This window comes from Bombina bombina, chromosome 1 (assembly GCF_027579735.1).
Source record: "Bombina bombina isolate aBomBom1 chromosome 1, aBomBom1.pri, whole genome shotgun sequence".
NCBI lineage: Eukaryota > Metazoa > Chordata > Amphibia > Anura > Bombinatoridae > Bombina > Bombina bombina.
Genome location: NC_069499.1, coordinates 802,517,751 through 802,544,134, shown reverse-complemented (window position 1 = coordinate 802,544,134; position 26,384 = coordinate 802,517,751). Strand labels below are relative to the sequence as shown.

The following is a 26,384-nucleotide window of genomic DNA, read 5'->3' as shown; positions in this document are numbered from 1 at the left end:
AAGGGGAGGGAGACAGCAAAAGAGAGGGGGAGAGAGAGAGCAAAAGAGAGGGGGAGAGAGAGCAAAAGAGAGGGGGGAGAGCAAAAGAGAGGGTAGAGAGAACAAAAGAGAGGGGAGAGAGAGAGCAAAAGAAAGGGGGGGGAGAGATCAAAAGAGAGGGGGGAAAGAGAGAGCAAAAGAGGGAGTATAGAGAGAGCAAAAGAGAGGGAGAGAGACAGCAAAAGAGAAAGGGGAGAGAGCAAAAAAAAGGGGGGAGAGAGAGAGTAAAAAAGGGGAGAGAGAGAGCAAAAGAGAGGGGGAAAGAGAGCAAAAGAGAGGGGAAGAGAGAGCAAAAGAGAGGGGAGAGAGAGCAAAAGGGGGGGAGAGCAAAAGATGGGGATAGAGAGAGCAAAAGAGGGAGGTAGAGAGATCAAAAGAGAGGGGGTAGAGAGAGAGCAAAAGAGAGGGGGAGAGAGAGCAAAAGAGAGGGGAGAGAGAGCAAAAGAGAGGGGAGAGAGAGCAGAAGAGGGGGGATAGAGAGAGCAAAAGAGAAGAGGGAGAGAGAAAAAAAAGGGGAGAGAGAGAGTGAAAGAGGGGGGGTTAGAGAGAGCAAAAGAGAGGGGGGAGAGAGACAGCAAAAGAGAGGGAGAGAAACAGCAAAAGAGAGGGGAGAGAGCAAAAAAAGGGGGGAGAGCAAAAGAAAGGGGATAGAGAGAGCAAAAAGAAGGGGAGGGAGACGGCAAAAGAGAGGGGGAGAGAGGGAGCAAAAGAGGGGGGAGAGAGAATGCAAAATAGAGGGGAGAGAGAGCAAAAGAGAGGGGGGGAGAGCAAAAGAGAGGGGGGGAGAGCAAAAGAGGGGGTAGAGAGAACAAAAGAGAGGGGAGAGAGAGAGATCCAAAGAGAGGGGGGGAAGAGAGAGCAAAAGAGGGGGTATAGAGAGAGCAAAAGAGAGGGAGAGAGACAGCAAAAGAGAAAGGGGAGAGAGCAAAAAAAGGGGGGAGAGAGAGAGTAAAAAAGGGGAGAGAGAGCAAAAGAGAGGGGGGAGAGCAAAAGAGAGGGAGAAAAACAGCAAAAGAGAGGGGAGAGAGAGCAAAAGTGGGGGAGAGCAAAAGATGGGGATAGAGAGAGCAAAAGAGGGGGGTAGAGAGATCAAAAGAGAGGGGGGAGAGAGAGAGATCAAAAGAGAGGGGGGAGAGAAAGAGCAAAAGAGAGGGGAGAGGGAGGGGCGGAGCTGGCCGCAGCCAAGATGGCTGTGTAACACCGTAGCTCTGCAGGACAGCTCCATAAAAATGCCTAAAACAGCCTCAAATATCTAAACTAACCGGTGTAAAACAGATGGCCAAGATCGCCGTTTTTGCAGAGAGCTACAAACTCTAAACAGTTATGGAGCAGCTCGAAGAGGACCGGTGCTATCGTTAAGCACAACTAATCCCACGGCCGGTGACGCACACGGAACGACCCCGGCGTTCAATATAACTTGGAACACAGACTGAGAACGCAGCCGCGGGACCGGCATCAGCAAACCTGGGACCGGTGAGTTAAAACACCCGCATGCAGCCGCAGACCCCTACATGTACGGATAACAGTGCCCTCCTCCCTCTTACAAGTAGACAGCACGCCGCCATATTGGCTTACTAGGGCGGGAATTAACTGTAACGGAAAGCAGGACACAGTACCCAGACATTGCAGCTCAGCACTTTCTAATTGACGGCTACTATAACGCAATTAGATGACATGTAGGGGGAAGTGCATTTAGACCCCTGCATGCATCTCCACAGACAGAGAAGGTAGAAAACTGCTTGTCTCATAGTACCCTCCTGAAACGCAGCACAGACACAGTACATAATACTGCGGTTTGCAAATATACCCCATTTTCCGGTCTAAGGTTTTAAAAGACACAGTCTGTAACACAATAACACAGCTGGGGAATAGGAGATCTTGCTGCAGGGACACCAAAAAGCCCATTACACAAAATAATTTATCGCAGAAGGAAGCTACTGAACTTAAAGTGAAACTGCACCACATGCAGGGACATTCTGGATGGGAGCCCCTTGATAACTATACCAAATACTCTCTACCTAATATATACAGGCTCCTAGTTTATAAGAGGCTATTTCTTGGACCATACTTTCCACAAAAAACAGCAGGTTACGCCCCGCTCACTCTGGAGAAAACTATTACGTAACATCCAGCATTTATTAGATGAACTTTACTGCTGCAGTATTTGAATGCACTAGTGGGCTCATACACTAAACAGATACGCCAATTGCACTGTGGCCCCTGTCTTACAAGCTCAGTAGTTACGCAGTTAAAGCCCTAGGACACTGAGGCAACATGAACACCAAGCGTTCAGCTAAACCCCACAAATTATTAAAGACACCAAGCCAAAAAGACTCCCTCGTGGAACAGTTTTTCTCTCCCTCAGGATCAAGGATCTCAACAAGCGACGAGCTCAGAAAATCACTTTCACAAAAGGCGGCCACGCCGCAAAAAAACATGGAAGGGTCAGAAGAAAGCACCTCAGTACCAAATGCTATCCTCTCTACGCTGGCGTCCAAACAGGACATTGCGGATATTATTCGCTCATGCATACGCGAAGAAATAGCTGAAATCAAACAAGATCTTCACTCCATGGGCAATAGAGTAGAGGCGCTAGAAGAATTCTCTGATCACCTGCAGGAAGAAATCAATGTGTCCAAGATGCCCACAAATCACCACACAACAATTATAGCCGACCTACACGATAAAATTGAGGATCTTGAAAATCGAAGTCGCCGGAAAAACCTCAGAATCCGTCCCTGAATCCGTGCTACCCAAGGACTTTCCAACTTATCTTCCAGCACTCTTTGCCCATCTAAAGAATATCCCTTCTTCCACAGATATTCCTTGGGTAAGGGCACACAGAGCTCTCAGGCCAAAACCTCCAGATACGGCGCCCCCAAGGGATATAATTATGAAGTTTAAAGACTTTGGGGTGAAGGAAGAGCTGCTGAATCTTTCACGCAAACACCAGCCCGTGAAGTTTCGGGGAACAGTCCTTCAATTTTATCAGGACCTGTCGCAAAGAACACTTCAAAGGAGAAGGGATCTTGCTCCCCTGACGGCACTCCTCCGTCAAAAGAAAATCCTCTACAGGTGGGGATTCCCCTTCCATCTCTATGTCCTACACGGAATAGGAAGCTGAATTGCAAGTCTCAAGAGGACGTCAACGATTTCTGCTCAGCATTAGAAATAGATCCACCGGAGGGCCTGTCTGTTGAAGACCAGGCAGAGCCCCCCAAGAAAAAAACGCTCAGAACAGCTACGGGAGACTGGCAAAAGGTTAATCCCAGGCCTAAACATCAGACTATATCACGTCCTAGAAGCACTTTGCCTCAGTCTGCAACTTAGAGACTGTCTCCTGAAATGGATTATAACAAAGGACATATTGGGGAGCCATCACTTAGACTATGCTCAATACAAATGAACTGTGCTTTGGTAACGTATAACGTTTTCAGTACTTACTTAGGTATTATCATATCACTGCAACCTGAAATGTAATCATAACGTATAGTCACTAGTCTGTTTAAAAGCTACTACTGATATCTTACATAAGCAGAGCCCTCCCCATAATAGCTTTCAGCAGCGCGACGATATCTGAAAAGCGCTGCATTTTTCCTCTTTTTTTTTTCCCATGGCAATTCTCTGTTAAAAATGTTTAAAAAATATTGCTGAAAATATAACTAATAAGGCTAATCTATTATAGGCAAATGTTAGATTTGAGATTAAGCAATATATGAAGGGAGCTGGTCTACAACCCCCCTTGTTTTCACAAAGTCACATGACCTTACGTATTCTAAGATGTTTTTCATTAAGAACTAATGTATGCTACCTGTTTTTTCTTTGTGTTGTTTTATGCTTTATCATGTTTTTGTTTACGTTTTCAAAGTTCATGCTATGTAACAGAGGACTGGGTGTAACGAGCTATTCACACTATAGTGCACAAATAATGATTTTAGACTTTAAGGGCATTTTCACATATTACTCAATAGGCACATCCATACAGATAATCTATGGCTACCAACAATAGAGCAATTACATTGATTAGTCAAAATGCCAGGGGACTGAATTCAGCACAGAAACGTTCACTAGCTATGAGAGACCTTCGGAGGAAGGGGGGTAACATTCTTTTCCTACAGGAGACACACTTTCTGAAATCAAAGGAGCCTAAGTACTATGGGGGATATTATACACAACATTTTCATAGCTCATCTGACCATAAGCGCAGCGGAGTTAGCATTCTGATAGGCAGAGATATCTCCTTCACTCCAATTCAAACATACACTGACGCAGAGGGCAGGTACCTATGTGTAACCGGTTTACTATTTGGCACACCGGTGACGTTGGTCAATCTGTATGCACCCAACACCAAGCAACTCCCTTTCTTTAGAAAGACTTTCTCACAGATATTAGATCATACAATAGGAGCACTCTACCTAGGAGGAGACTTCAATACGCCCATTCAACCGCAACTAGACACCACAAACCCCAAACCCACAATATCGCAACACGCACTTAAACAATTATGGAGAATAATGTATGAACAGACCCTATTTGATATATGGAGATTCAAACACCCCGAGAGGAGGGATTATACCTTCTTTTCTTCCCCACATCGTACATACAGTAGAATAGATTATCAGTTCACCAACCAAAAGGGATTGACTAATGTCCTATTGGCGAAACTCTCACACACTGTCTGGTCAGACCACTCTGCAGTGCTCACAAAACTTGATTGGCCATCTGCACCTAAACGCACATTTCAGTGGAAACTAGAGGAAAATCTACTCAGCTGCGCTGACCTTAATAGCAAAATTGAGAAACTACTCCCTGAATACTTTCAGCTCAATTCCCTCCCTGAAACAGACCCCCTGATAGTATGGGAAGCCCACAAATGTTTTATAAGAGGGGAATTCATCAAGCACCAAGCGTATGTTAAAAAGAAAACGCGATCATTACACAGATCAAACACGGAACTCTTAGCTAAATTAGAATATGAACACAAGAAAAACCCCACATCTTCACAAATTTTAGCAGAGCTAGTACAAGCTAGAAAGATCGTACACGATCAACAGATAACAGAAGCTAACACCTTAGCTCTCAAAGTTAAGCAGAAATTCTATTTCGAGAGTAACAGAGCAGGGAAACTACTTGCACGATCACTAAAACTCAAAAAACTAAAAACCTTTATCCACGAAGTAAAAACCCCAACGAATAAGAAGGTGCACACCACCAGAGATTCTCTCCCAATTCTTAGAATATTACTCCAAACTTTATGGTCTCCCGAAAAATAATGGCCTTGCGGACTTACCAAGCTCTACTATTGCATATCTAGCAGACACCTCACTACCTAAATTAACAAAGACACAAGCAGATGAACTAGAAGCCCCCTTCTCAACACTAGAAATCCTCACAGCCCTTAAACAACTACCCACCGGTAAAAGCCCAGGACCAGACGGATTTACCGTCTCGTATTACAAAAAGTATGCACCCATCTTGATGCCACATTTGGGATCCATATTTAACGCTGTGGATCAAAATCATCCGTTTCTCTCCTCAATGTTAGAGGCCCACGTCACAGTCATACCCAAACCAGGAAAATCAACAGACACCCCTTCTAATTTCCGCCCCATCTCATTGTTGAACGTAGACATAAAACTTTATGCGAAACTTATTGCCACTAGACTCACAGACTTTTACCCCAATTAATTCACTTAAACCAGGTGGGCTTTGTACCCTATAGGGAAGCGAGGGATAACACCATTAAGGTGCTGAATCTACTCGAATTTACCAAAGCTCATAATATCCCTACAATTTTCCTAGCTGTCGACGCCGAAAAGGCGTTCGACAGACTAGATTGGACGTTCTTGAAACTCACTTTAGCCCGGTTTGGAATAGGCGAGAAACTTATAGAGAAAATCTTCGCCCTCTATCATTCACCAACAGCTCGTATTAAATTAAATGATTCCTTGTCAGACCCCTTCCCTATATCAAATGGAACGAGGCAGGGTTGCCCTCTCTCCCCCTTGCTGTTTGTCATGGCCATGGAGGTTCTAGCCTCTAAAGTTAGAGAAAATATAGACATACAAGGGATTCACACAAATAACACACAATATAAGTTAACACTATATGCCGATGATATCCTTTTCTCACTAACCACCCCTCTTCAGTCCCTTTCGGCACTATTGCCGGAAATAGAGACATATAGTACACACTCCAACTTTAAAATAAATATGTCAAAATCAGAATTCCTGGGCATAGGGACCACAGACCAAGTAATTAATCAGATCACGGCACAATACCACTTCACATATAAAAACACCTCCATAAAATATCTCGGTATACATATATCGAACACCAGAGAATCTTTATACCAGCTAAATCACTACCACCTCCTAGAATCTGTTAGATCGGATTTAAAAACCTGGCAGGGAAAATGCCTTTCATGGCTGGGTAGGATACAGGCTTTTAAGATGAGTGTGCTGCCCAGATTCCTGTATCTATTTCAGACGGTACCCGTTCAGCCCCCACCGCAATATATAACCACCGCACAAGCGATAGTCAATACATTTATCTGGGCTCACAAACACCCCAGAATAGTGAAATCGACACTTTACAGAGACAGAGACAAAGGGGGTCTTGGAGTACCCAATCTCCTATTATATCATCAAGCTGCTCAACTAACCAGAATAATAGATTGGTGTAAAAACGTACGCAATAAAGAGTGGGTGACACTAGAACACGAATTGACAGGCTCACAGAGCCTAGGGGCCAGATGCTGGACACATAAACAACACAGACAGAACCTCATATTTATCCCCTCGCTGGTGAAAGACACGTTAAATACATGGGACAGTCAGGTTAAGTCCCAAAGACATATATCCACAATCCCCTCACCACTGACTCCCCTTTGCCACAACGATGACTATCCACCACTGAGACACTTGTGGGCAAGAGGTCCCTATTCCATCGCCGCAGGCTTGCCAATATGTGCAGTGACAGACAAAGGAGCTGTCATGACCAAAACATCCCTAATGGAAAAAAATATCACATATTTCAATAGATGGTTTGAATACCTTCAATTAACACACTTCCTTTCCCATCACAAAGATAAGCCCAACCTGACTAGAGACCTTTCCCCCATTGAACAATTATGCTACTCCCCATTAGTAATGAAGGGAACATTATCCAAGATATATAAGATCTTAACAGTAGCACACACTAGACACTTACCATCTTACACTAAGACATGGGAGGCAGAGATGGGCATTACGGTTCCCTTAGAAACATGGAATACCATCTTTCAACAAATGGGCAAAGCACCCTCATCAATGGGAATCACTGAAACAAATATGAAATTGTTAGGGAGATGGTACCTATATCCAAGCAGGCTGGCAAGGATGTTTCAACACTCAGATCCCCTTTGTTGGAGAAATTGCGCACAGACGGGCACGTTATTCCACATATGGTGGGAGTGCCCTATACTCCAGACATACTGGCGGGACGTACACGAAGAAATACAGAAAGTCCTCTCACAAAAGATCCCGTTTGATCCCCTAACGCTATTATTCAATAAGCCCCCTAAGATTAAGTGCAAATATAAATCCACATTACTATACATCATGCTTAGCAGCGCAAAACAATTAATCCCAAGACTCTGGAAACAGAGCAGGACCCCGTCAAAACAAGAATGGTCCCAAAATGTTACACATCTTTTGACCCTTGAAAGATACCATTACACCAACACTGATAGAATGGATTTTTATTGCGCAATGTCCTTATATTGGGAAACATATCTCTATACCGATACGGACAACATATCTATCTAGACACCCCTAACAGAATAACGACACACCAATCAGTCCCCCGCACCGAGCAAATAGTAAGGACTAGAATTTATAGATATACCCTACCTAGACACCCTTAGCCTATTTTCTCTCCACTTCACTACTCACAGGTTGACATCTCATCACATCCTGCTTTTCGATTAGCAATAATATATCACACTTAGAACTAATTTGCTCAGTAGCAAAAATAGGCTTGCCCGGATCCCCGGGCATCTAATAATAAATAAAACTACACTACCTGTAGTCCCTTGGGAGCACATAGAGAAATAGCCAAGATTGACATAATATATTCCATACACCTAGAAAACACCCGAAAAAGAAACATACACACACCCAGCCTCGTTTATAGATGCTATTTATAGAGAACTAGTTTTACAACAACAATTGTAAAGTTGATTAATAATGTAGCATGGTTAGGTTGTTTTCAAAGTTGATTGTTTTGTTCCTAAAAATAAAGAAGAAAAATACCCACAAGCCTTAACTAGATGGAGAGACTTATATATCCACAGAGGACATGAAACCGGACACTCTAATAATGAGAAAATGGAAAAAATGTTTCCATCTTGAAGCATCTCTGGACTTCATGTGCACCATGTTATTGTTGTTTTTCTTTTTATCACTTTTTCTACAGAATGTGAGTCTCTCCTTGCATCTATGTAATGAATATTATATATTTTCAATAAAGCTTGTTTGAAAAAAAAAAAAAAAAGAGAGGGGAGAGAGAGCAGAAGAGGGGGGATAGAGAGAGCAAAAGAGAAGGGGAGAGAGAAAAAAAAAGTGGAGAGAGAGTGAAAGAGGGGGGTTAGAGAGAGCAAAAGAGAGGGGGGAGAGCGCAAAAGAGAGGGGGGAAAAGAGAGGGGGAAGATAGGGGGGGAGAGAGAGAGAGCAATCAGAGGGGAGAGAGAACAAAAGAGAGGGGAGAGAGAGAGAGAGCAAAAGAGAGGGGGGGAGAGAGATCAAAAGAGAGGGGTGAAAGAGAGAGCAAAAGAGGGGGGTATAGAGAGAGCAAAAGAGAGGGAGAGAGACAGCAAAAGAGAAAGGGGAGAGAGCAAAAAAAGGGGGGGAGAGAGAGTTAAAAAGGGGGGAGAGAGAGAGAGCAAAAGAGAGGGGGAAAGAGAGCAAAAGAGAGGGAGAGAAACAGCAAAAGAGAGGGGAGAGAGAGCAAAAGGAGGGAGAGCAAAAGATGGGGATAGAGAGAGCAAAAGAGGGGGGTAGAGAGATCAAAAGAGAGGGGGGAGAGAGAGAGCAAAAGAGAGGGGAGAGAGCGCAAAAGAGAGGGGAGAGAGCGCAAAAGAGAGGGAGAGAGAGCAGAAGAGGGGGGAGAGAGAGCAGAAGAGGGGGGATAGAGAGAGCAAAAGAGAAGGGGGAGAGAGAAAAAAAAGGGGAGAGAGAGAGTGAAAGAGGGGGGTTAGAGAGAGCAAAAGAGAGGGGGAGAGAGACAGCAAAAGAGAGGGAGAAAAACAGCAAAAGAGAGGGGAGAGAGCAAAAAAAAGGGGGAGAGCAAAAGAAAGGGGATAGAGAGAGCAAAAGAAGGGGAGGGAGACAGCAAAAGAGAGGGGGAGAGAGGGAGCAAAAGAGGGGGGAGAGAGAAAGCAAAAGAGAGGGGGAGAGAGAGCAAAAGAGAGGGGGGAGAGCAAAAGAGGGGGTAGAGAGAACAAAAGAGAGGGGAGAGAGAGAGAGATCAAAAGAGAGGGGGGAAAGAGAGAGCAAAAGGGGGTATAGAGAGAGCAAAAGAGAGGGAGAGAGACAGCAAAAGAGAAAGGGGAGAGAGCAAAAAAAGGGGGGGAGAGAGAGTAAAAAAGGGGGGAGAGAGAGAGAGAAAAAGAGAGGGGGAAAGAGAGCAAAAGAGAGGGAGAGAAACAGCAAAAGAGAAGGGAGAGAGAGCAAAAGAGGGGGAGAGCAAAAGATGGGGATAGAGAGCAAAAGAGGGGGGTAGAGAGATCAAAAGAGAGGGGTAGAGAGAGAGCAAAAGAGAGGGGGGGGAGAGAGAGCAAAAGAGAGGGGAGAGAGAGCAAAAGAGAGGGGAGAGAGAGCAGAAGAGGGGGGATAGAGAGAGCAAAAGAGAAGGGGAGAGAGAAAAAAAAGGGGAGAGAGAGTGAAAGAGGGGGGTTAGAGAGAGCAAAAGAGAGGGGGGAGAGCGCAAAAGAGAGGGGGGGGAAAGAGAGGGGGAAGATAGGGGGGAGAGAGAAAGAGCAAAAGAGAGGGGAGAGAGAGCAAAAGAGAGGGGGAGAGCGAAAAACAGAGGGGGGAGAGAGCAAAAGAGGGGGTAGAGAGAACAAAAGAGAGGGGAGAGAGAGAGAGAGAGCAAAAGAGAGGGGGGGAGAGATATCAAAAGAGAGGGGGGAAAGAGAGAGCAAAAGAGGGGGTATAGAGAGAGCAAAAGAGAGGGAGAGACACAGCAAAAGAGAAAGGGGAGAGAGCAAAAAAGGGGGGGAGAGAGAGTAAAAAATGGGGGAGAGAGAGAGAGCAAAAGAGAGGGGGAAAGAGAGCAAAAGAGAGGGAGAGAAACAACAAAAGAGAGGGGAGAGAGAGCAAAAGGGGGGAGAGCAAAAGATGGGGATAGAGAGAGCAAAAGAGGGGGGTAGAGAGATCAAAACAGAGGGGGGAGAGAGAGAGAGCAAAAGAGAGGGGAGATAGCGCAAAAGAGAGGGGAGAGAGCGCAAAAGAGAGGGGAGAGAGAGCAGAAGAGGGGGGATAGAGAGAGCAAAAGAGAAGGGGGAGAGAGAAAAAAAAGGGGAGAGAGAGAGTGAAAGAGGGGGGTTAGAGAGAGCAAAAGAGAGGGGGAGAGAGACAGCAAAAGAGAGGGAGAGAAACAGCAAAAGAGAGGGGAGAGAGAGCAAAAGAGGGGGTGGAGAGAGCAAAAAAAAGGGGGGGAGAGCAAAAGAAAGGGGATAGAGAGAGCAAAAGAAGGGGAGGGAGACAGCAAAAGAGAGGGGTAGAGAGAGAGCAAAAGAGAGGGGGGAGAGAGAGAGCAAAAGAGAGGGGAGAGAGAGCAGAAGAGGGGGGATAGAGAGAGCAAAAGAGAAGGGGAGAGAGAAAAAAAAGGGGAGAGAGAGTGAAAGAGGGGGGTTAGAGAGAGCAAAAGAGAGGGGGGAGAGCGCAAAAGAGAGGGGGGAGAGAGCAAAAGAGGGGGTAGAGAGAACAAAAGAGAGGGGAGAGAGAGAGAGAGAGAGCAAAAGAGAGGGGGGGAGAGAGATCAAAAGAGAGGGGGGAAAGAGAGAGCAAAAGAGGGGGTATAGAGAGAGCAAAAGAGAGGGAGAGACACAGCAAAAGAGAAAGGGGAGAGAGCAAAAAAGGGGGGGGGGGAGAGAGAGTAAAAAAGGGGGGAGAGAGAGAGAGAGAGAGCAAAAGAGAGGGGGAAAGAGAGCAAAAGAGAGGGAGAGAAACAACAAAAGAGAGGGGAGAGAGAGCAAAAGGGGGGAGAGCAAAAGATGGGGATAGAGAGAGCAAAAGAGGGGGGTAGAGAGATCAAAACAGAGGGGGGAGAGAGAGAGAGCAAAAGAGAGGGGAGAGAGCGCAAAAGAGAGGGGAGAGAGCGCAAAAGAGAGGGGAGAGAGAGCAGAAGAGGGGGGATAGAGAGAGCAAAAGAGAAGGGGAGAGAGAAAAAAAAAGGGAGAGAGAGAGTGAAAGAGGGGGGTTAGAGAGAGCAAAAGAGAGGGGGAGAGAGACAGCAAAAGAGAGGGAGAGAAACAGCAAAAGAGAGGGGAGAGAGAGCAAAAGAGGGGGTGGAGAGAGCCAAAAAAAGGGGGTGAGAGCAAAAGAAAGGGGATAGAGAGAGCAAAAGAAGGGGAGGGAGACAGCAAAAGAGAGGGGGAGAGAGAGAGCAAAAGAGGGGGAGAGAGAGAGCAAAAGAGAGGGGGAGAGAGAGCAAAAGAGAGGGGGGAGAGCAAAAGAGAGGGGAGAGAGAGAGAGAGAGCAAAAGAGAGGGGGGGAGAGAGATCAAAAGAGAGGGGGGAAAGAGAGAGCAAAAGAGGGGGTATAGAGAGAGCAAAAGAGAGGGAGAGAGACAGCAAAAGAGAAAGGGGAGAGAGCAAAAAAAGGGGGGAGAGAGAGAGTAAAAAGGGGAGAGAGAGAGCAAAAGAGAGGGGGAAAGAGAGCAAAAGAGAGGGAGAAAAACAGCAAAAGAGAGGGGAGAGAGAGCAAAAGGGGGGGAGAGCAAAAGATGGGGATAGAGAGAGCAAAAGAGGGGGGTAGAGAGATCAAAAGAGAGGGGGGAGAGAGAGAGCAAAAGAGAGGGGGGAGAGAGAGAGCAAAGGAGAGGGGGGAGAGAGAGAGCAAAAGAGAGGGGAGAGAGAGCAAAAGAGAGGTGAGAGAGGGCAGAAGAGGGGGGATAGAGAGAGCAAAAGAGAAGGGGGAGAGAGAAAAAAAGGGGAGAGAGAGAGTGAAAGAGGGGGGTTAGAGAGAGCAAAAGAGAGGGGGAGAGAGACAGCAAAAGAGAGGGAGAGAAACAGCAAAAGAGAGGGGAGAGAGAGCAAAAAAAGGGGGGAGAGCAAAAGAAAGGGGATAGAGAGAGCAAAAGAAGGGGAGGGAGACAGCAAAAGAGAGGGGGAGAGAGAGAGCAAAAGAGGGGGTAGAGAGAAAGCAAAAGAGAGGGGGAGAGAGAGCAAAAGAGAGGGGGGGGGGAGAGCAAAAGAGGGGGTAGAGAGAACAAAAGAGAGGGGAGAGAGAGAGATCAAAAGAGAGGGGGGAAAGAGAGAGCAAAAGAGGGGGTATAGAGAGAGCAAAAGAGAGGGAGAGAGACAGCAAAAGAGAAAGGAGAGAGAGCAAAAAAAGGGGGGAGAGAGAGAGTAAAAAAGGGGGAGAGAGAAAGAGCAAAAGAGAGGGGGAAAGAGAGCAAAAGAGAGGGAGAGAAACAGCAAAAGAGAGGGGAGATAGAGCAAAAGGGGGGGAGAGCAAAAGATGGGGATAGAGAGAGCAAAAGGGGGGGGTAGACAGATCAAAAGAGAGGGGGGAGAGAGAGAGCAAAAGAGAGGGGGGAGAGAGAGAGCAAAAGAGAGGGGAGAGAGAGCAAAAGAGAGGGGAGAGAGAGCAGAAGAGGGGGGATAGAGAGAGCAAAAGAGAAGGGGGAGAGAGAAAAAAAAGGGGAGAGAGAGTGAAAGAGGGGGGTTAGAGAGAGCAAAAGAGAGGGGGAGAGAGACAGCAAAAGAGAGGGAGAGAAACAGCAAAAGAGAGGGGAGAGAGAGCAAAAGAGGGGGGATAGAGAGAGCAAAAGAGAAGGGGGAGAGAGAAAAAAAAGGGGAGAGAGAGTGAAAGAGGGGGTTTAGAGAGAGCAAAAGAGAGGGGGGAGAGAGACAGCAAAAGAGAGGGAGAGAAACAGCAAAAGAGAGGGGAGAGAGGGCCAAAGGGGGGGGATAGAGAGAGCAAAAGAGGGGGAGAGAGACAGCAAAACAGAGGGGGAGAGCAAAAGAAAGGGGGGATAGAGAGAGCAAAAGAGGGGGGATAGAGAGAGCAAAAGAGGGGGGATAGAGAGAGCAAAAGAGAGGGGGAGAGAGAGCAAAAGAGAGGGGGAGAGAGAGCAAAAGAGAGGGGGAGAGAGAGCAAAAGAGAGGGGGATAGAGAGCGCAAAAGAGAGGGGGATAGAGAGCGCAAAAGAGAGGGGGATAGAGAGCGCAAAAGAGAGGGGAGAGAGAGAAAAAGAGAAGGGGGAGAGAGAAGCAGAAGAGAGGGGGCGAGATAGAGTAAAAGAGAGGGGGCAGGGAGAGCAAACTAGAGGGGGGATAGAGAGAGAGCAAGGGGTGGAACCGCTGTACTGCAAAAAATGGCCCGTGCTTAAAGGTGCAGATACTGAAGCTCCACCTCTTCATACTGGTTGCCACCTTCTTGGAGCTCAAGTATTCTCAGAGCCTGAGGCAGAATCAGGGCACACTCACAGATCAGTAATATTACCCACTTTTTGATAGCTGTATCAAATGCCTTGATTTAGTGTTCATGACACAGCGTGTGAGCTTTACATTTTTGCTTTTTTTTGTACACAGTATAACAGTTACACAAAATATATTTGCAAAAGCACTGAGCACTAACATAGAGCAATGCAGTCACTGCAAAAATGTACATCTCCTGCTCTGTATCATGCACACTAACCTGACGCACATTATACGGCTGTCATAAAGTTTACAACCTCATTAAATGATGTGCATTACCTCTGTTGCAGTATGTGAAAATACCTGTGCTCCAAGACAGTAGCCCCAGTACAAAGAGGTGGAACTTCACCGCAGGGCAACATTTTAGTGGATAAAAAAGGAAAATGGCTTTAAAGAGAGCTGCAGCGACAGTCGAAAAAGCAATGGCATAGTGAATAGTAACCATTCTAGTGTAGTTGTTCACAGCTGTTTAATGTCCCTTTAATAAATATTTTTGATTACCCTTCAATACTTCTAAATTCAACATAAAATCAAATTGGTGGTGGACTTAGTTAAAAAAAAATAAAAAAAATAACAATAACAACAATATTGGGTCAGAACTGAGGGAAGCATCACCCAGGAGCCAACATATTAACATTTCCCACTCCCAAAGTATCACATTCCCATTGTTGAAGAAAGAACCCAGAAACCTAGATGAGGAAAGAGACGACACATACAAATTTGTGCAGCAAGACTAATACCACACACCACAACAGTGGCTTCTGTTTAATGTATTCATGGGTGCTGGCAGTAAGTGCATTTTAATAGATGAATACAGACCCCTTATTAAAGCACATTGTATAAACCCACTTGAGATGTGATATTTGATAACATTCTTTACAATTTATCAATAAAATGTACCTGATTACCATCCCCAATGTGTGAACACAGAAAAGGATATTTTTATGTATAATGCATAATATTTTTAAACAATTGTGTTTAATATGCTAAATGGGTTTATGTTTGAAGTTATGTAATACAAATGTCTGCTGTCAGAGATTCCCCGTAGAGGACAAACATTACAATTCTTCACATATGAAAAGTTTCTTCTTTACATAGACAAGAAACCTATCACTTTAGGGTATATTCACCTTTTCAAATCTCTGCTCAAGCACCTCGTGCTCCCATTTTAGGGCATTCAGATCCTTCTCTGTAGATTTTAACCTTGCTTTTGTATTCTATAGAGGGACAAAAGTGCATAATTACATTTGTATAAGTGTACAATTAAAAAAGATATTAGGCATCAATCTGATACATAGTGACACTCCTAGTACCGGTTAGCTAGTCTGATTATCCCCATAAACACTAAAAGGGAATAGAATCCCTTACCAGCATAACGCTGGCACAATAATGCCGCACTGGGCTCTCCAGAGAAAGAAATTACCATGTTATAGAAATAAGCAAATTCACAAAGTATAATGAAGCTCTCCAAATACAAAAATATCCTGCATAGGATAACAGGAAATTTAGAGATTTATCTCAATGGAGAACTGTTTAGTGCAGAGTTCTTCAAACCATGGGTCAGGAGGACCCATTACTGGGTCGCAACACCACGTTTACTGGGTCCCCACTTGTGTGTGTATTGTCGGAGAGTGTGTATGGTGTGTGTGTGTGTTATATGAAAATGTGTGCTGTGTGTGTTGTATGAGAGTGTGTGTGTGTGTAATAAAGTATGCACACATTTTAGTCACTTTGCCAAACATGCAACTATCTTGTTGTATATTACTTTCAAAATTTTCAGACCAAGCATAAAAATAGGGTCGTGAAGGTATATGATATCATTGCACTGGGTCTTGGGGAAAAACGTTTGAAGAACCGTTGTTTAGTGTATCTAAGCTAATATTTACATATTCAGTACATTTTTCTGCAAGAAATATCTATACACAATTATACACACATTTACACACACACCTATATATTAGCAAAGGCCAGACCAGCCAGTAAGTTATACATTTCCCTTAAAGGCATTATCTGTCTTTATCTCTCATTAGGTTAAAATATAAACAGCCCCAACCCCTGGAGACAGTAGACTCATGGCAAATTCAACTGTCTTGGCACAACTTAGAAGCACTCACCAGCGAACTTATTCCCCTTTAAAGGGACACTGAATCCAAATTTTTTCTTTCATGATTCAGATAGAGCATGCCATTTTAAGCAACTTTCTAATTTACTCTTATTATCAAATTTTCTTCATTCTCTTGGTGTCTTTATTTAAAAAGCAAGAATGTAAGTTTAGATGCCGGCCCATTTTTGGTGAACAACCTGGGTTAGCTTAGATGCCTTCTTTTTCAAATAAAAATAGCAAGAGAACGAAGAAAAACTGATAATAGGAGTAAATTAGAAAGTTGCTTAAAATTGAATGCTCTACCTGAATCACGAAAGAAAAAATTTGGGTTCAGTGTCCCTTTAAGTGGATTATCGAAAAAACAAAAGCTCCAACCTTTTGAGATGCTACAGGATGGTAATGCTCTACACGCTCTGCATTATTACTTGACTCCCCCTCGGGCACTTTAACTATCAGGTATATATTTTTGGGATATCATGTTCCTTATTTATTTTGGGGGGAAATTATATGTCAATTGTTGTTATGTATTTACATATTCAAGCAGTTTGACCTACTACTTTCTATTTTCATGAGGCTGAACAATGTGAGGGCATGAGTGAGCTTGAATTGTTTTCCCTGCAGTCAGTTGAAGTGAATTTTCATGGAGCTTACTACTTATGAGGGCCTGGCTTTTGATCTGTATGTATGAATACAAACAATATAAACTCTCACTCTCAAGACAAAAAAAAAGTGAAAAACAAAGTTTCTCGCAGGGGGTAATGTAATATATTGTTTGCTTATATTCTACTACTCTGAAGAAGGTGTTATTGATGCCACAAAACATCACTAGTAAACACTTGATTTTCAATAAAGTGTTACCTCTTTCATTTGGATAATAGGAAGACTGTGGACTTTTATAGTTATCAGCCGGCACTTTAAGCGAGAGTGCTTTCTCTATCTTGGACTGTTATATAATACACACAGCTAAAAATATTCTGGCTTCTGATTTTTTTGTGCTGGATCCTAGATTCAGAAATTGTCAATTTGACATGGCTTATTAATTGCTATTATTATTTCAGATGATTTGGCAGGTGATCACCTTTTTTTGATTGTTTTAAATATAGTCTCTTTATTGTTCTCTATCTAATTAAAGGGACACTTTTATGATTCAGATAGAGCATGCAGATTTAAGACTCTTTCCAATTTACTTCCATTATCAAATTTTGCACAGTCTTTTTATATACACACTTTCTGGGGAACAAGATCCTACTGAGCATGTGCACAAGCTCACAGGGTATACGTATACTAGTCTGATTGGCTAGGTGATATTTCATTGTCTTTTTATTATGCACTTGTTAATTATGCAATTATACTGCATTTAGTGGTCCTTAAATTATGTTGATTTTATTTGATTAAGCCCCACTGTCTTCTGTATTATAGGTGAGAGTAAACATTTACTGATACTTCCTTTATTACCTGTGCTGATTGATTTGTTAGATATAAACATTTGTTTCCTGTGTATGCTTTTAAGTTATTAAGGTTGTTAAATAAATCATCTACATTTATATGGCTGTACCTTTTTACATTAGCTGCTGAATAGAGAAACATAACAAAACACTAATTCTTTATAAATTGGTTTAGTCATATGCAGTTCAGCATCTGGTTGCTAATTATATGGATCATCCACATAAGGTTGATGCTGCCATTACACAACTGCAGAAACAATTATCTTCTCTATAGTGCATTTAGCAATCCTATGAATAAGAAAATGGAGACTAATCTCAAGAAAACCTCTTACATCCAGGATGGCCATAGCTTCTACCATTACATTCTCAGAAAGTTTGGTCACTAGATCTAGAGAGAGACAAACTGAAATAATGGTGGACCTGATGAAACTGAAATAATGTGGTAGGTAATACGGACAATAGAGTGCTCTGACTACTTCATTGGGCGGCAGAAGTGAGGTCTACAGAAAATATTTGCAATTTGCCTTTTAAAGTTACTATGTTTTTGACAACACTGGAACTCTTTGATTTACAAAAGCTCAGGTGGGAAAAGTATGCTTCCTCCTCAAAAGTAAAGAAACTTGAGGTTTTCAATGTAATTCCATCCAGATATATCTTTTACTCTTAAAACTGTATATCTCAAGCACAACCAAGGGGCCATGGAAGAGGAAAATCTGCAACTTTCACCCAAACTAAGGGCTAGATTATGAGTAGCTTGCTAACTGTTGAGCACGAGCAATAAAGGGTATGTTGCGGCTCTTTGCGCACGTCAGAAGTAGCGCTTGGATTACGAGTTAAAAGTAAATGTGTTCGCTTGAGCTCAATCGAATTTAACATGAGTCAGGTTAGAGCTCTGGTTAACTGTTTTGCGAGACAAAAAATTGGAGAACCCATCATCAAAAATACATTTAAACGTAGAGTTATGATCATAATAACACTGTCTGCTAAGAATTATTTTAAAAAATATTGTATTAAAAAGTTATAAAGGCTCAAAGATATGTGGTTTCAGGTGTTAGAAAAAAAAGTCATGCAAAGGGCTTTAACATAGAGATACTTACATATAAATGTCTAAATATGTGTGTGTGTGTGTATATATATATATATATATATATATATATATATACGTTTATATGTGGGTACATATTTATTTATCAGTGTATATATGTATTTACAGACATGAATACACAAATAAACATATAAATACATATGTACAAACATAAAGACATATATATATATATATATATATATATATATATATATGCATTGGAGCCCTTTGCAGTCAAGTAGCTGAATACATGTAAAATCATATATATGCAATATTCATATATACACAAAAAAGTGGAGAGAAAAAAAGCCAAATCTGACGCATTCCATGCAAAACTCCAAAAACAGACTGGACAAAATTATTGGCACCTTCTCAAAATTATAAGAAATAATTGCATTCCAAGTTTGTGATGCTCCTGTAATTTGTAATTAAACTCACCGGTATCAATTAACAGGAGCTGACAATATAGAAATCTCACCAGCAACGAGTTACAATGGTGGAAAATTGACTCAACCTTTCTTTTGTGTGTCTCTGTGTGCCACACTGAGCATGGAAAAGAGAAAGAGCAGCAAAGCATTGTCTGAGGATTTGAGAATAAAAATTGTGGAAAAGCATGGACAATCTCAAGGTTACAAGTACATCTTCAGAGATCTTAAAGGGACATTATACACTCATAATTTTTTTTCTGTTCTGGCTTTATTGTGTTGCGAACATGTAGTGTATCCCTTTTGAGCATTGTAAACATAACAATATATTTTTATTTTTTTTAAACTTACCAAGCCCAAATCTATTCTGGGAATACGTTCAGCCGCTATGGCTATGCATGCTCCTGTGAACACTCCATGTAGAGCGCATGCGTGCCATTTGCGATGACGTCAGCATGGGATTGCAGCGCTTCTATTCGCGCTGCCGAGATTCCATGCTTCTCATTGGCGGTGATGTCAGCTCTATTGTGAGGAGCGCAATAAAATGCTCATCACAGTAGAGCTGTCAGAAGAAATATTTTATTGGCTACTGTTAGTAATTGGCATAACGATTACCCAATTTTGTGTGGTTTTCTTGTGAAGATTAAGTGAAGATTAAGTGGCCATAAATGCTTGCTTGGTGCTAATTTATTTTCCTCTGTCTTCCATTCTCTGCAATATTTCTCCTCCTGTATGCGGCATTACAGGTAAGATCCCACTGGTTGGCATGCGGGCCTTGCATGGTTTACTCAGGGTGATCAAAGGGTCGCTCATGTTGCTTTCACTGCGCCGCCATATAGTTTGCAGACGGTAACGAGGCTCTTGGCTACAATTTAACAGTGCCTGCGTGATTGGATGCTGTGACCGCGCTATCATGAACTAGCACGCATGGTCACATACAAACTTTCGCTTGCAAAAAAATTCTGTGGTGCAATGTAGGGTTCAGTGTCAGAAAGTTGGGTCTCTGTCAAAGATTGTGGGTCTTATAGCAGGACAATGACCCAAAGCACACTTCAAAAAGCACCCAGAAATTATTTCAGACAAAGCGCTGGAGAGTACTGAACTGGCAAGCAATGAATCCAGATCTCAATCCCATAGAGCCCCTTTGGAGAGATCTCAAAACAGCAGTTGGGAAAAGGAACCCTTACAATGAGAGACCTGGAGCAGTTGGCGAAAAAAACATAATTTATGCTTACCTGATAAATTTATTTCTCTTGTGGTGTGTTCAGTCCACGGGTCATCCATTACTTATGGGATATATTCTCCTCCCCAACAGGAAGTTGCAAGAGGATCACCCAAGCAGAGCTGCTATATAGCTCCTCCCCTCACATGTCATATCCAGTCATTCGACCGAAACAAGACGAGAAAGGAAAAACTATAGGGTGCAGTGGTGACTGGAGTTTTAATTAAAATTTAGAACTGCCTCAAAAAAGACAGGGCGGGCCGTGGACTGAACACACCACAAGAGAAATAAATTTATCAGGTAAGCATAAATTATGTTTTCTCTTGTTAAGTGTGTTCAGTCCACGGGTCATCCATTACTTATGGGATACCAATACCAAAGCTAAAGTACACGGATGATGGGAGGGACAAGGCAGGAACATTAAACAGAAGGAACCACTGCCTGTAGAACCTTTCTCCCAAAACCAGCCTCCGAAGAAGCAAAAGTGTCAAATTTGTAAAATTTTGAAAAGGTATGAAGTGAAGACCAAGTTGCAGCCTTGCAAATCTGTTCAACAGAGGCCTCATTCTTAAAGGCCCAGGTGGAAGCCACAGCTCTAGTGGAATGAGCTGTAATTCTTTCAGGAGGCTGCTGTCCAGCAGTCTCATAGGCTAAACGTATTATGCTACGAAGCCAAAAAGAGAGAGAGGTGGCCGAAGCCTTTTGACCTCTCCTCTGACCAGAATAAACGACAAACAGAGAAGAAGTTTGCCGAAAATCTTTAGTTGCCTGTAAGTAGAACTTCAGGGCACAGACAACGTCCAGATTATGCAAAAGACGTTCCTTCTTTGAAGAAGGATTAGGACATAATGAAGGAACAACAATCTCTTGATTGATATTCCTGTTAGAAACAACCTTAGGTAAAAATCCAGGTTAGTACGCAGAACTACCTTGTCTGAATGAAAAAATCAGATAAGGAGAATCGCAATGTAAGGCAGATAACTCAGAGACTCTTCGAGCCGAGGAAATAGCCATCAAAAACAGAACTTTCCAAGATAAAAGCTTAATATCAATGGAATGAAGGGGTTCAAACGGAACACCCTGAAGAACTTTAAGAACCAAGTTAAAGCTCCACGGAGGAGCAAACAGTTTTAAACACAGCCTTAATCCTAGCCAAAGCCTGACAAAAAGCCTGGACGTCTGGATTCTCTGCCAGACGTTTGTGTAAAAGAATAGACAGAGCAGAAATCTGTCCCTTAACGAACTAGCGGATAAACCCTTTTCTAAACCTTCTTGTAGAAAAGCCAATATCCTAGGAATCCTAACCTTACTCCATGAGTACTCTTGGATTCACACCAATATAAATATTTACGCCATATCTTATGGTAAATTTTTCTGGTAACAGGTTTCCGAGCCTGTATTAACGTATCAATAACCGACTCCGAAAACCACGCTTTGATAGAATCAAGCGTTCAATCTCCATGCAGTCAGCCTCAGAGAAATTAGGCTTGGATGGTTGAAAGGACCCTGAATTAGAAGGTCCTGCCTCAGAGGCAGAGACCATGGTGGACAGGACGACATGTCCACTAGGTCTGCATACCAGGTCCTGCGTGGCCACGCAGGCGCTATCAGAATCACCGATGCTCTCTCCTGTTTGATCCTGGCAATCAGTCGAGGTAGCAACGGAAATGGTGGAAACACATAAGCCATGTTGAAAACCCAAGGGGCTGCTAGTGCATCTACCAGCACCGCTCCCGGGTCCCTGGACCCGGATCCGTAACAAGGAAGCTTGGCGTTCTGGCGAGATGCCATGAGATCCAGCTCCGGTTCGCCCCAACGAAGGAATCAGTTGAGCAAAACACCTCAGGGTGAAGTTCCCACTCCCCCGGATGAAAGGTCTGGCGACTTAGAAAGGTCCGCCTCCCAGTTCTCCACGCCTGGGATGTAGATCGCTGACAGGTGACAAGAGTGCGACTCTGCCCAGCGAATTATCTTCGAGACTTCCAACATCGCTAGGGAACTCCTGGTTCCCCCTTGATGATTGATGTAAGCACAGTCGTGATGTTGTCGACTGAAATCTTATGAACCTCAGTGTTGCTAACTGAGGCCAAGCTAGAAGAGCATTGAATATTGCTCTTAATTCCAGAATGTTTATTGGGAGGAGTTTCTCCTCCTGAGTCCCACGATCCCTGAGCCTTCAGGGAGTTCCAGACTGCACCCCAGCCTAGTAGGCTGGCATCTGTTGTTACAATCGTCCAATCTGGTCTGCGAAAAGTCATTCCTTTGGACAGATGAACCCGCGACAACCACCAGAGAAGAGATCTCTGGCCTCCTGGTCCAGATTTAGTAAAGGGGACAGATCTGAGTAATCCCCATTCCACTGACTTAGCATGCATAGTTGCAGCGGTCTGAGATGTAGGCGCGCAAATGGCACTATGTCCTTTGCCGCGACCATTAAGCCGATTACTTCCATGCACTGAGCTACTGATGGGCTTGGAATGGAATGAAGGACAACGGCAAAGCATTTAGGATTTTTGATAACCTGGACTCCGTCAGGTAAATCTTCATCTCTACAGAATCTATAAGAGTCCCTAGAAAGGGAACCCTTGTGAGTGGGAACAGAGAACTCTTTTCCATGTTCACTTTCCACCCATGCGACCTTAGAAATGCTAGAACTATCTCTGTATGAGACTTTGCATTTTGAAAAGTTGACGCTTGTATCAGGATGTCGTCTAGGTACGGAGCCACCGCTATGCCTCGCGGTCTTAGTACTGCCAGAAGCGAGCCCAGAACTTTTGTAAAAATTCTCGGGGCCGTAGCCAACCCGAAGGGAAGAGCTACAAACTGGTAATGCCTGTCTAGAAAGGCAAACCTTAGGTACCGATAATGATCCTTGTGAATCGGTATGTGAAGGTAGGCATCCTTTAAGTCCACTGTGGTCATATACTGACCCTCTTGGATCATGGGTAGGATGGTTCGAATAGTTTCCATTTTGAACGATGGAACCCTTAGGAATTTGTTTAAGATCTTCAGGTCCAAGATTGGCCTGAAGGTTCCCTCTTTTTTGGGAACCACCAACAGATTTGAGTAAAAACCTTGCCCTTGTTCCGTCCGCGGAACCGGGTGGATCACTCCCATTACTAAGAGGTCTTGTACACATCGTAGAAATGCCTCTTTCTTTATTAGGTTTGTTGATAACCTTGACAGATGAAATCTCCCTTGTGGAGGAGAAGTTTTGAAGTCCAGAAGGTATCCCTGAGATATGATCTCCAACGCCCAGGGATCCTGGACATCTCTTGCCCAGGCCTGGGCGAAGAGAGAAAGTCTGCCCCCCACTAGATCCGTTTTCGGATAGGGGGCCCTTTCTTCATGCTGTCTTAGGGGCAGAAGTAGGTTTTCTGGCCTGCTTGCCCTTGTTCCAGGACTGGTTGCCTTTCCAACCCTGACTGTAACGAGTAGCAGTCCCTTCCTGTTTTGGAGCGGAGGAAGTTGATGCTGCTCCTGCCTTGAAATTACGAAAGGCACGAAAATTAGACTGTTTGGCCTTTGATTTGGCCCTGTCCTGAGGAAGGGTGTGACCCTTACCTCCAGTAATGTCAGCAATAATTTCTTTCAAGCCGGGCCCGAATAAGGTTTGCCCTTTGAAAGGAATATTAAGCAATTTAGATTTAGAAGTTACATCTGCTGACCAGGATTTAAGCCATAGCGCTCTGCGCGCCTGGATGGCGAATCCGGAGTTCTTAGCCGTTAGTTTGGTTAAATGCACAACGGCATCCGAAATAAATGCATTAGCTAGCTTAAGGGCTTTAAGCTTGTTCATAAATCTCATCCAATGGTGCTGTGCGAATAGCCTCTTCCAGAGACTCAAACCAGAATGCCGCTGCAGCAGTGACGGGCGCAATGCATGCAAGGGGCTGTAATATAAAACCTTGTTGAACAAACATTTTCTTAAGGTAACCTTCTAATTTTTTATCCATTGGATCTGAGAAAGCACAACTATCCTCCACCGGGATAGTGGTACGCTTGGCTAAAGTAGAAACTGCTCCCTCCACCTTAGGGACCGTCTGCCATAAGTCTCGTGTGGTGGCGTCTATTGGGAACATTTTTATAAATATCGGAGGAGGTTAAAAGGGCACACCGGGTCTATCCCACTCCTTGCTAATAATCTCTGTAAGCCTTTTAGGTATAGGAAAAACGTCAGTACACACCGGTACCGCATAGTATTTATCCAGCCTACATAATTTCTCTGGGATTGCAACCGTGTCGCAATCGTTCAGAGCCGCTAACACCTCCCCTAGTAATACACGGAGGTTCTCAAGCTTAAATTTAAAATTTGAAATTTCTGAATCCGGTCTCCCCGGATCAGATCCGTCACCCACAGAATGAAGCTCTCCGTCCTCATGTTCTGCAAATTGTGACGCAGTATCGGACATGGCTCTCGTGTCATCGGCGCGCTCTGTCCTAAACCCAGAGCTATCGCGCTTGCCTCTTAACTCAGGCAAATTAGATAATACTTCTTTCATAACATTAGCCATATCATGCAAAGTGATTTGTAAGGGCCTTGATGTACTTGGCGCCACAATCTCACGCACCTCCTGAGCGGGAGGCGAAGGTACTGACACGTGAGGAGAGTTAGGCGGCATAACTTCCCCCTCGTTGTCTGGTGATAATTTCTTTACCGGTAAAGACTGACTTTTATTTAAAGTAACATCAATACAATTGGTACACATATTTCTATTGGGCTCCACATTGGCTTTTAAACATAATGAACAAGTAGATTCATCTGTATCAGACATTTTAAACAGACTAGCAATGAAGGCTAGCAAGCTTGGAAAAAAATCTGTCAATAAATTTACAAGCAATTGAAAAAACGCTGCAGCGCTTTTAAAAAACACAAAAAAAACTGTCACAGTTGAAATAACAATGAACTAATTCAGTTATAGCCAACAATTTTAAACAGTAAATTGTATGAATTTAGCAGAGGATTGCACCCACTAACAAACGGATGATTAACCCCTCAATACCCAAAAACGGTAATCAATTTAAGATTTAACGCTTTTAATCACAGTCAAACACACTGTCACAGGTCTGCTGTGACTGATTACCTCCCTCAAAAATGAATTTTGAAGACCCCTGAGCCCTCTGTAGACGTCCTGGATCAAGGAGGAAGACTGTGCAAGAATTTTAACTGCGCAACAAGGCGCTAAAAAAGGCCCCTCCCACTCATATTACAACAGTGGGAGACCTGTTACAACGGTTTCTATGCAGAAATACACGTTAGCCATATGGAAAAAAATCATGCCCAAAAAGATTTATCACCAAAGTACCTCACAAAACGAATAACATGTTTTAAAAACAACTTTCCAGTGTTATGCAAAGTTATCACTAAGCCTGCTACTAGTCGCTTCTACTGCAGTTAAGGCTCATACATTTATTTCAGTATTAACAGTATTTTCTCAGTCAAATTCTAGTCCCTAGAAAATAACTCAACTGCGCATACATTTATCAGCCTGATACCAGTCGCTACTACTGCATTAAAGGCTGTACTTACATCATATGGGTAACAGCAGTGTTTTCTTAGTCAATTCCATTCCTAGAAAATATTACTGCACATACCTCATTTGCGGGGGACCCCGCATGCTATTCCCTTTTCTGAAGTTACCTTACTCCTCAGAATGTGCGAGAACAGCCAGTAGATCTTAGTTACGTCTGCTAAGATCATAGAAAAACGCAGGCAGATTCTTCTTCTAAATACTGCCTGAGAGAAAAAAACAGCACACTCCGGTGCCATTTTTAAAATAACAAACTTTTGATTGAAGAATAATTAGGTAAAAAAAAAAACTCCTATCTCCTCTCGCGACCTCCTTCTTTGTTGAGACTTGCAAGAGAATAACTGGATATGACATGTGAGGGGAGGAGCTATATAGCAGCTCTGCTTGGGTGATCCTCTTGCAACTTCCTGTTGGGGAGGAGAATATATCTTATAAGTAATGGATGACCCGTGGACTGAACACACTTAACAAGAGAAAGAGTGGTTCAAAATTCCAGTAGAGAGGTGTAAGAAACTTATTGATGGTTACAGGAAGTGATTAATTTCAGTTATTTTTTCCAAGGGGTGTGCTACCAAATATTAGATTGAGGGAGCCAATAATTTTGTCCAGTCCATTTTTAGAGTTTTGCATGGATTGTATCAGATTTGGCTCCCCCCCCCCCCACTTTTTTGTGTCATACCAATACAAACAAAAGAAATAAACATGAGAATGTCTAAACATTTGTAATTGCAACAATTTTCTGGGCGAAGTGGTGCATTATCTGACAGAAATGCAGGGGTGCCAATATATTTGGCCATGACTGTATAAACACTCACTGGTCACTTTATTAGGAACACCTATTCAATTG

General features: G+C 43.4%; 1 protein-coding gene across 1 annotated transcript in view; it reads right to left on the bottom strand.

Moving 5' to 3' along the window:
* GAS8 (growth arrest specific 8) overlaps positions 1-26,384 on the bottom strand; it is a 317,780-nt gene that overhangs the window by 53,573 nt on the left and 237,823 nt on the right. The window contains exon 8 of the mRNA XM_053699372.1: positions 14,857-14,943. Coding sequence (XP_053555347.1) covers positions 14,857-14,943 — 87 coding nt within the window. The remainder of the gene's footprint in view (positions 1-14,856; positions 14,944-26,384) is intronic.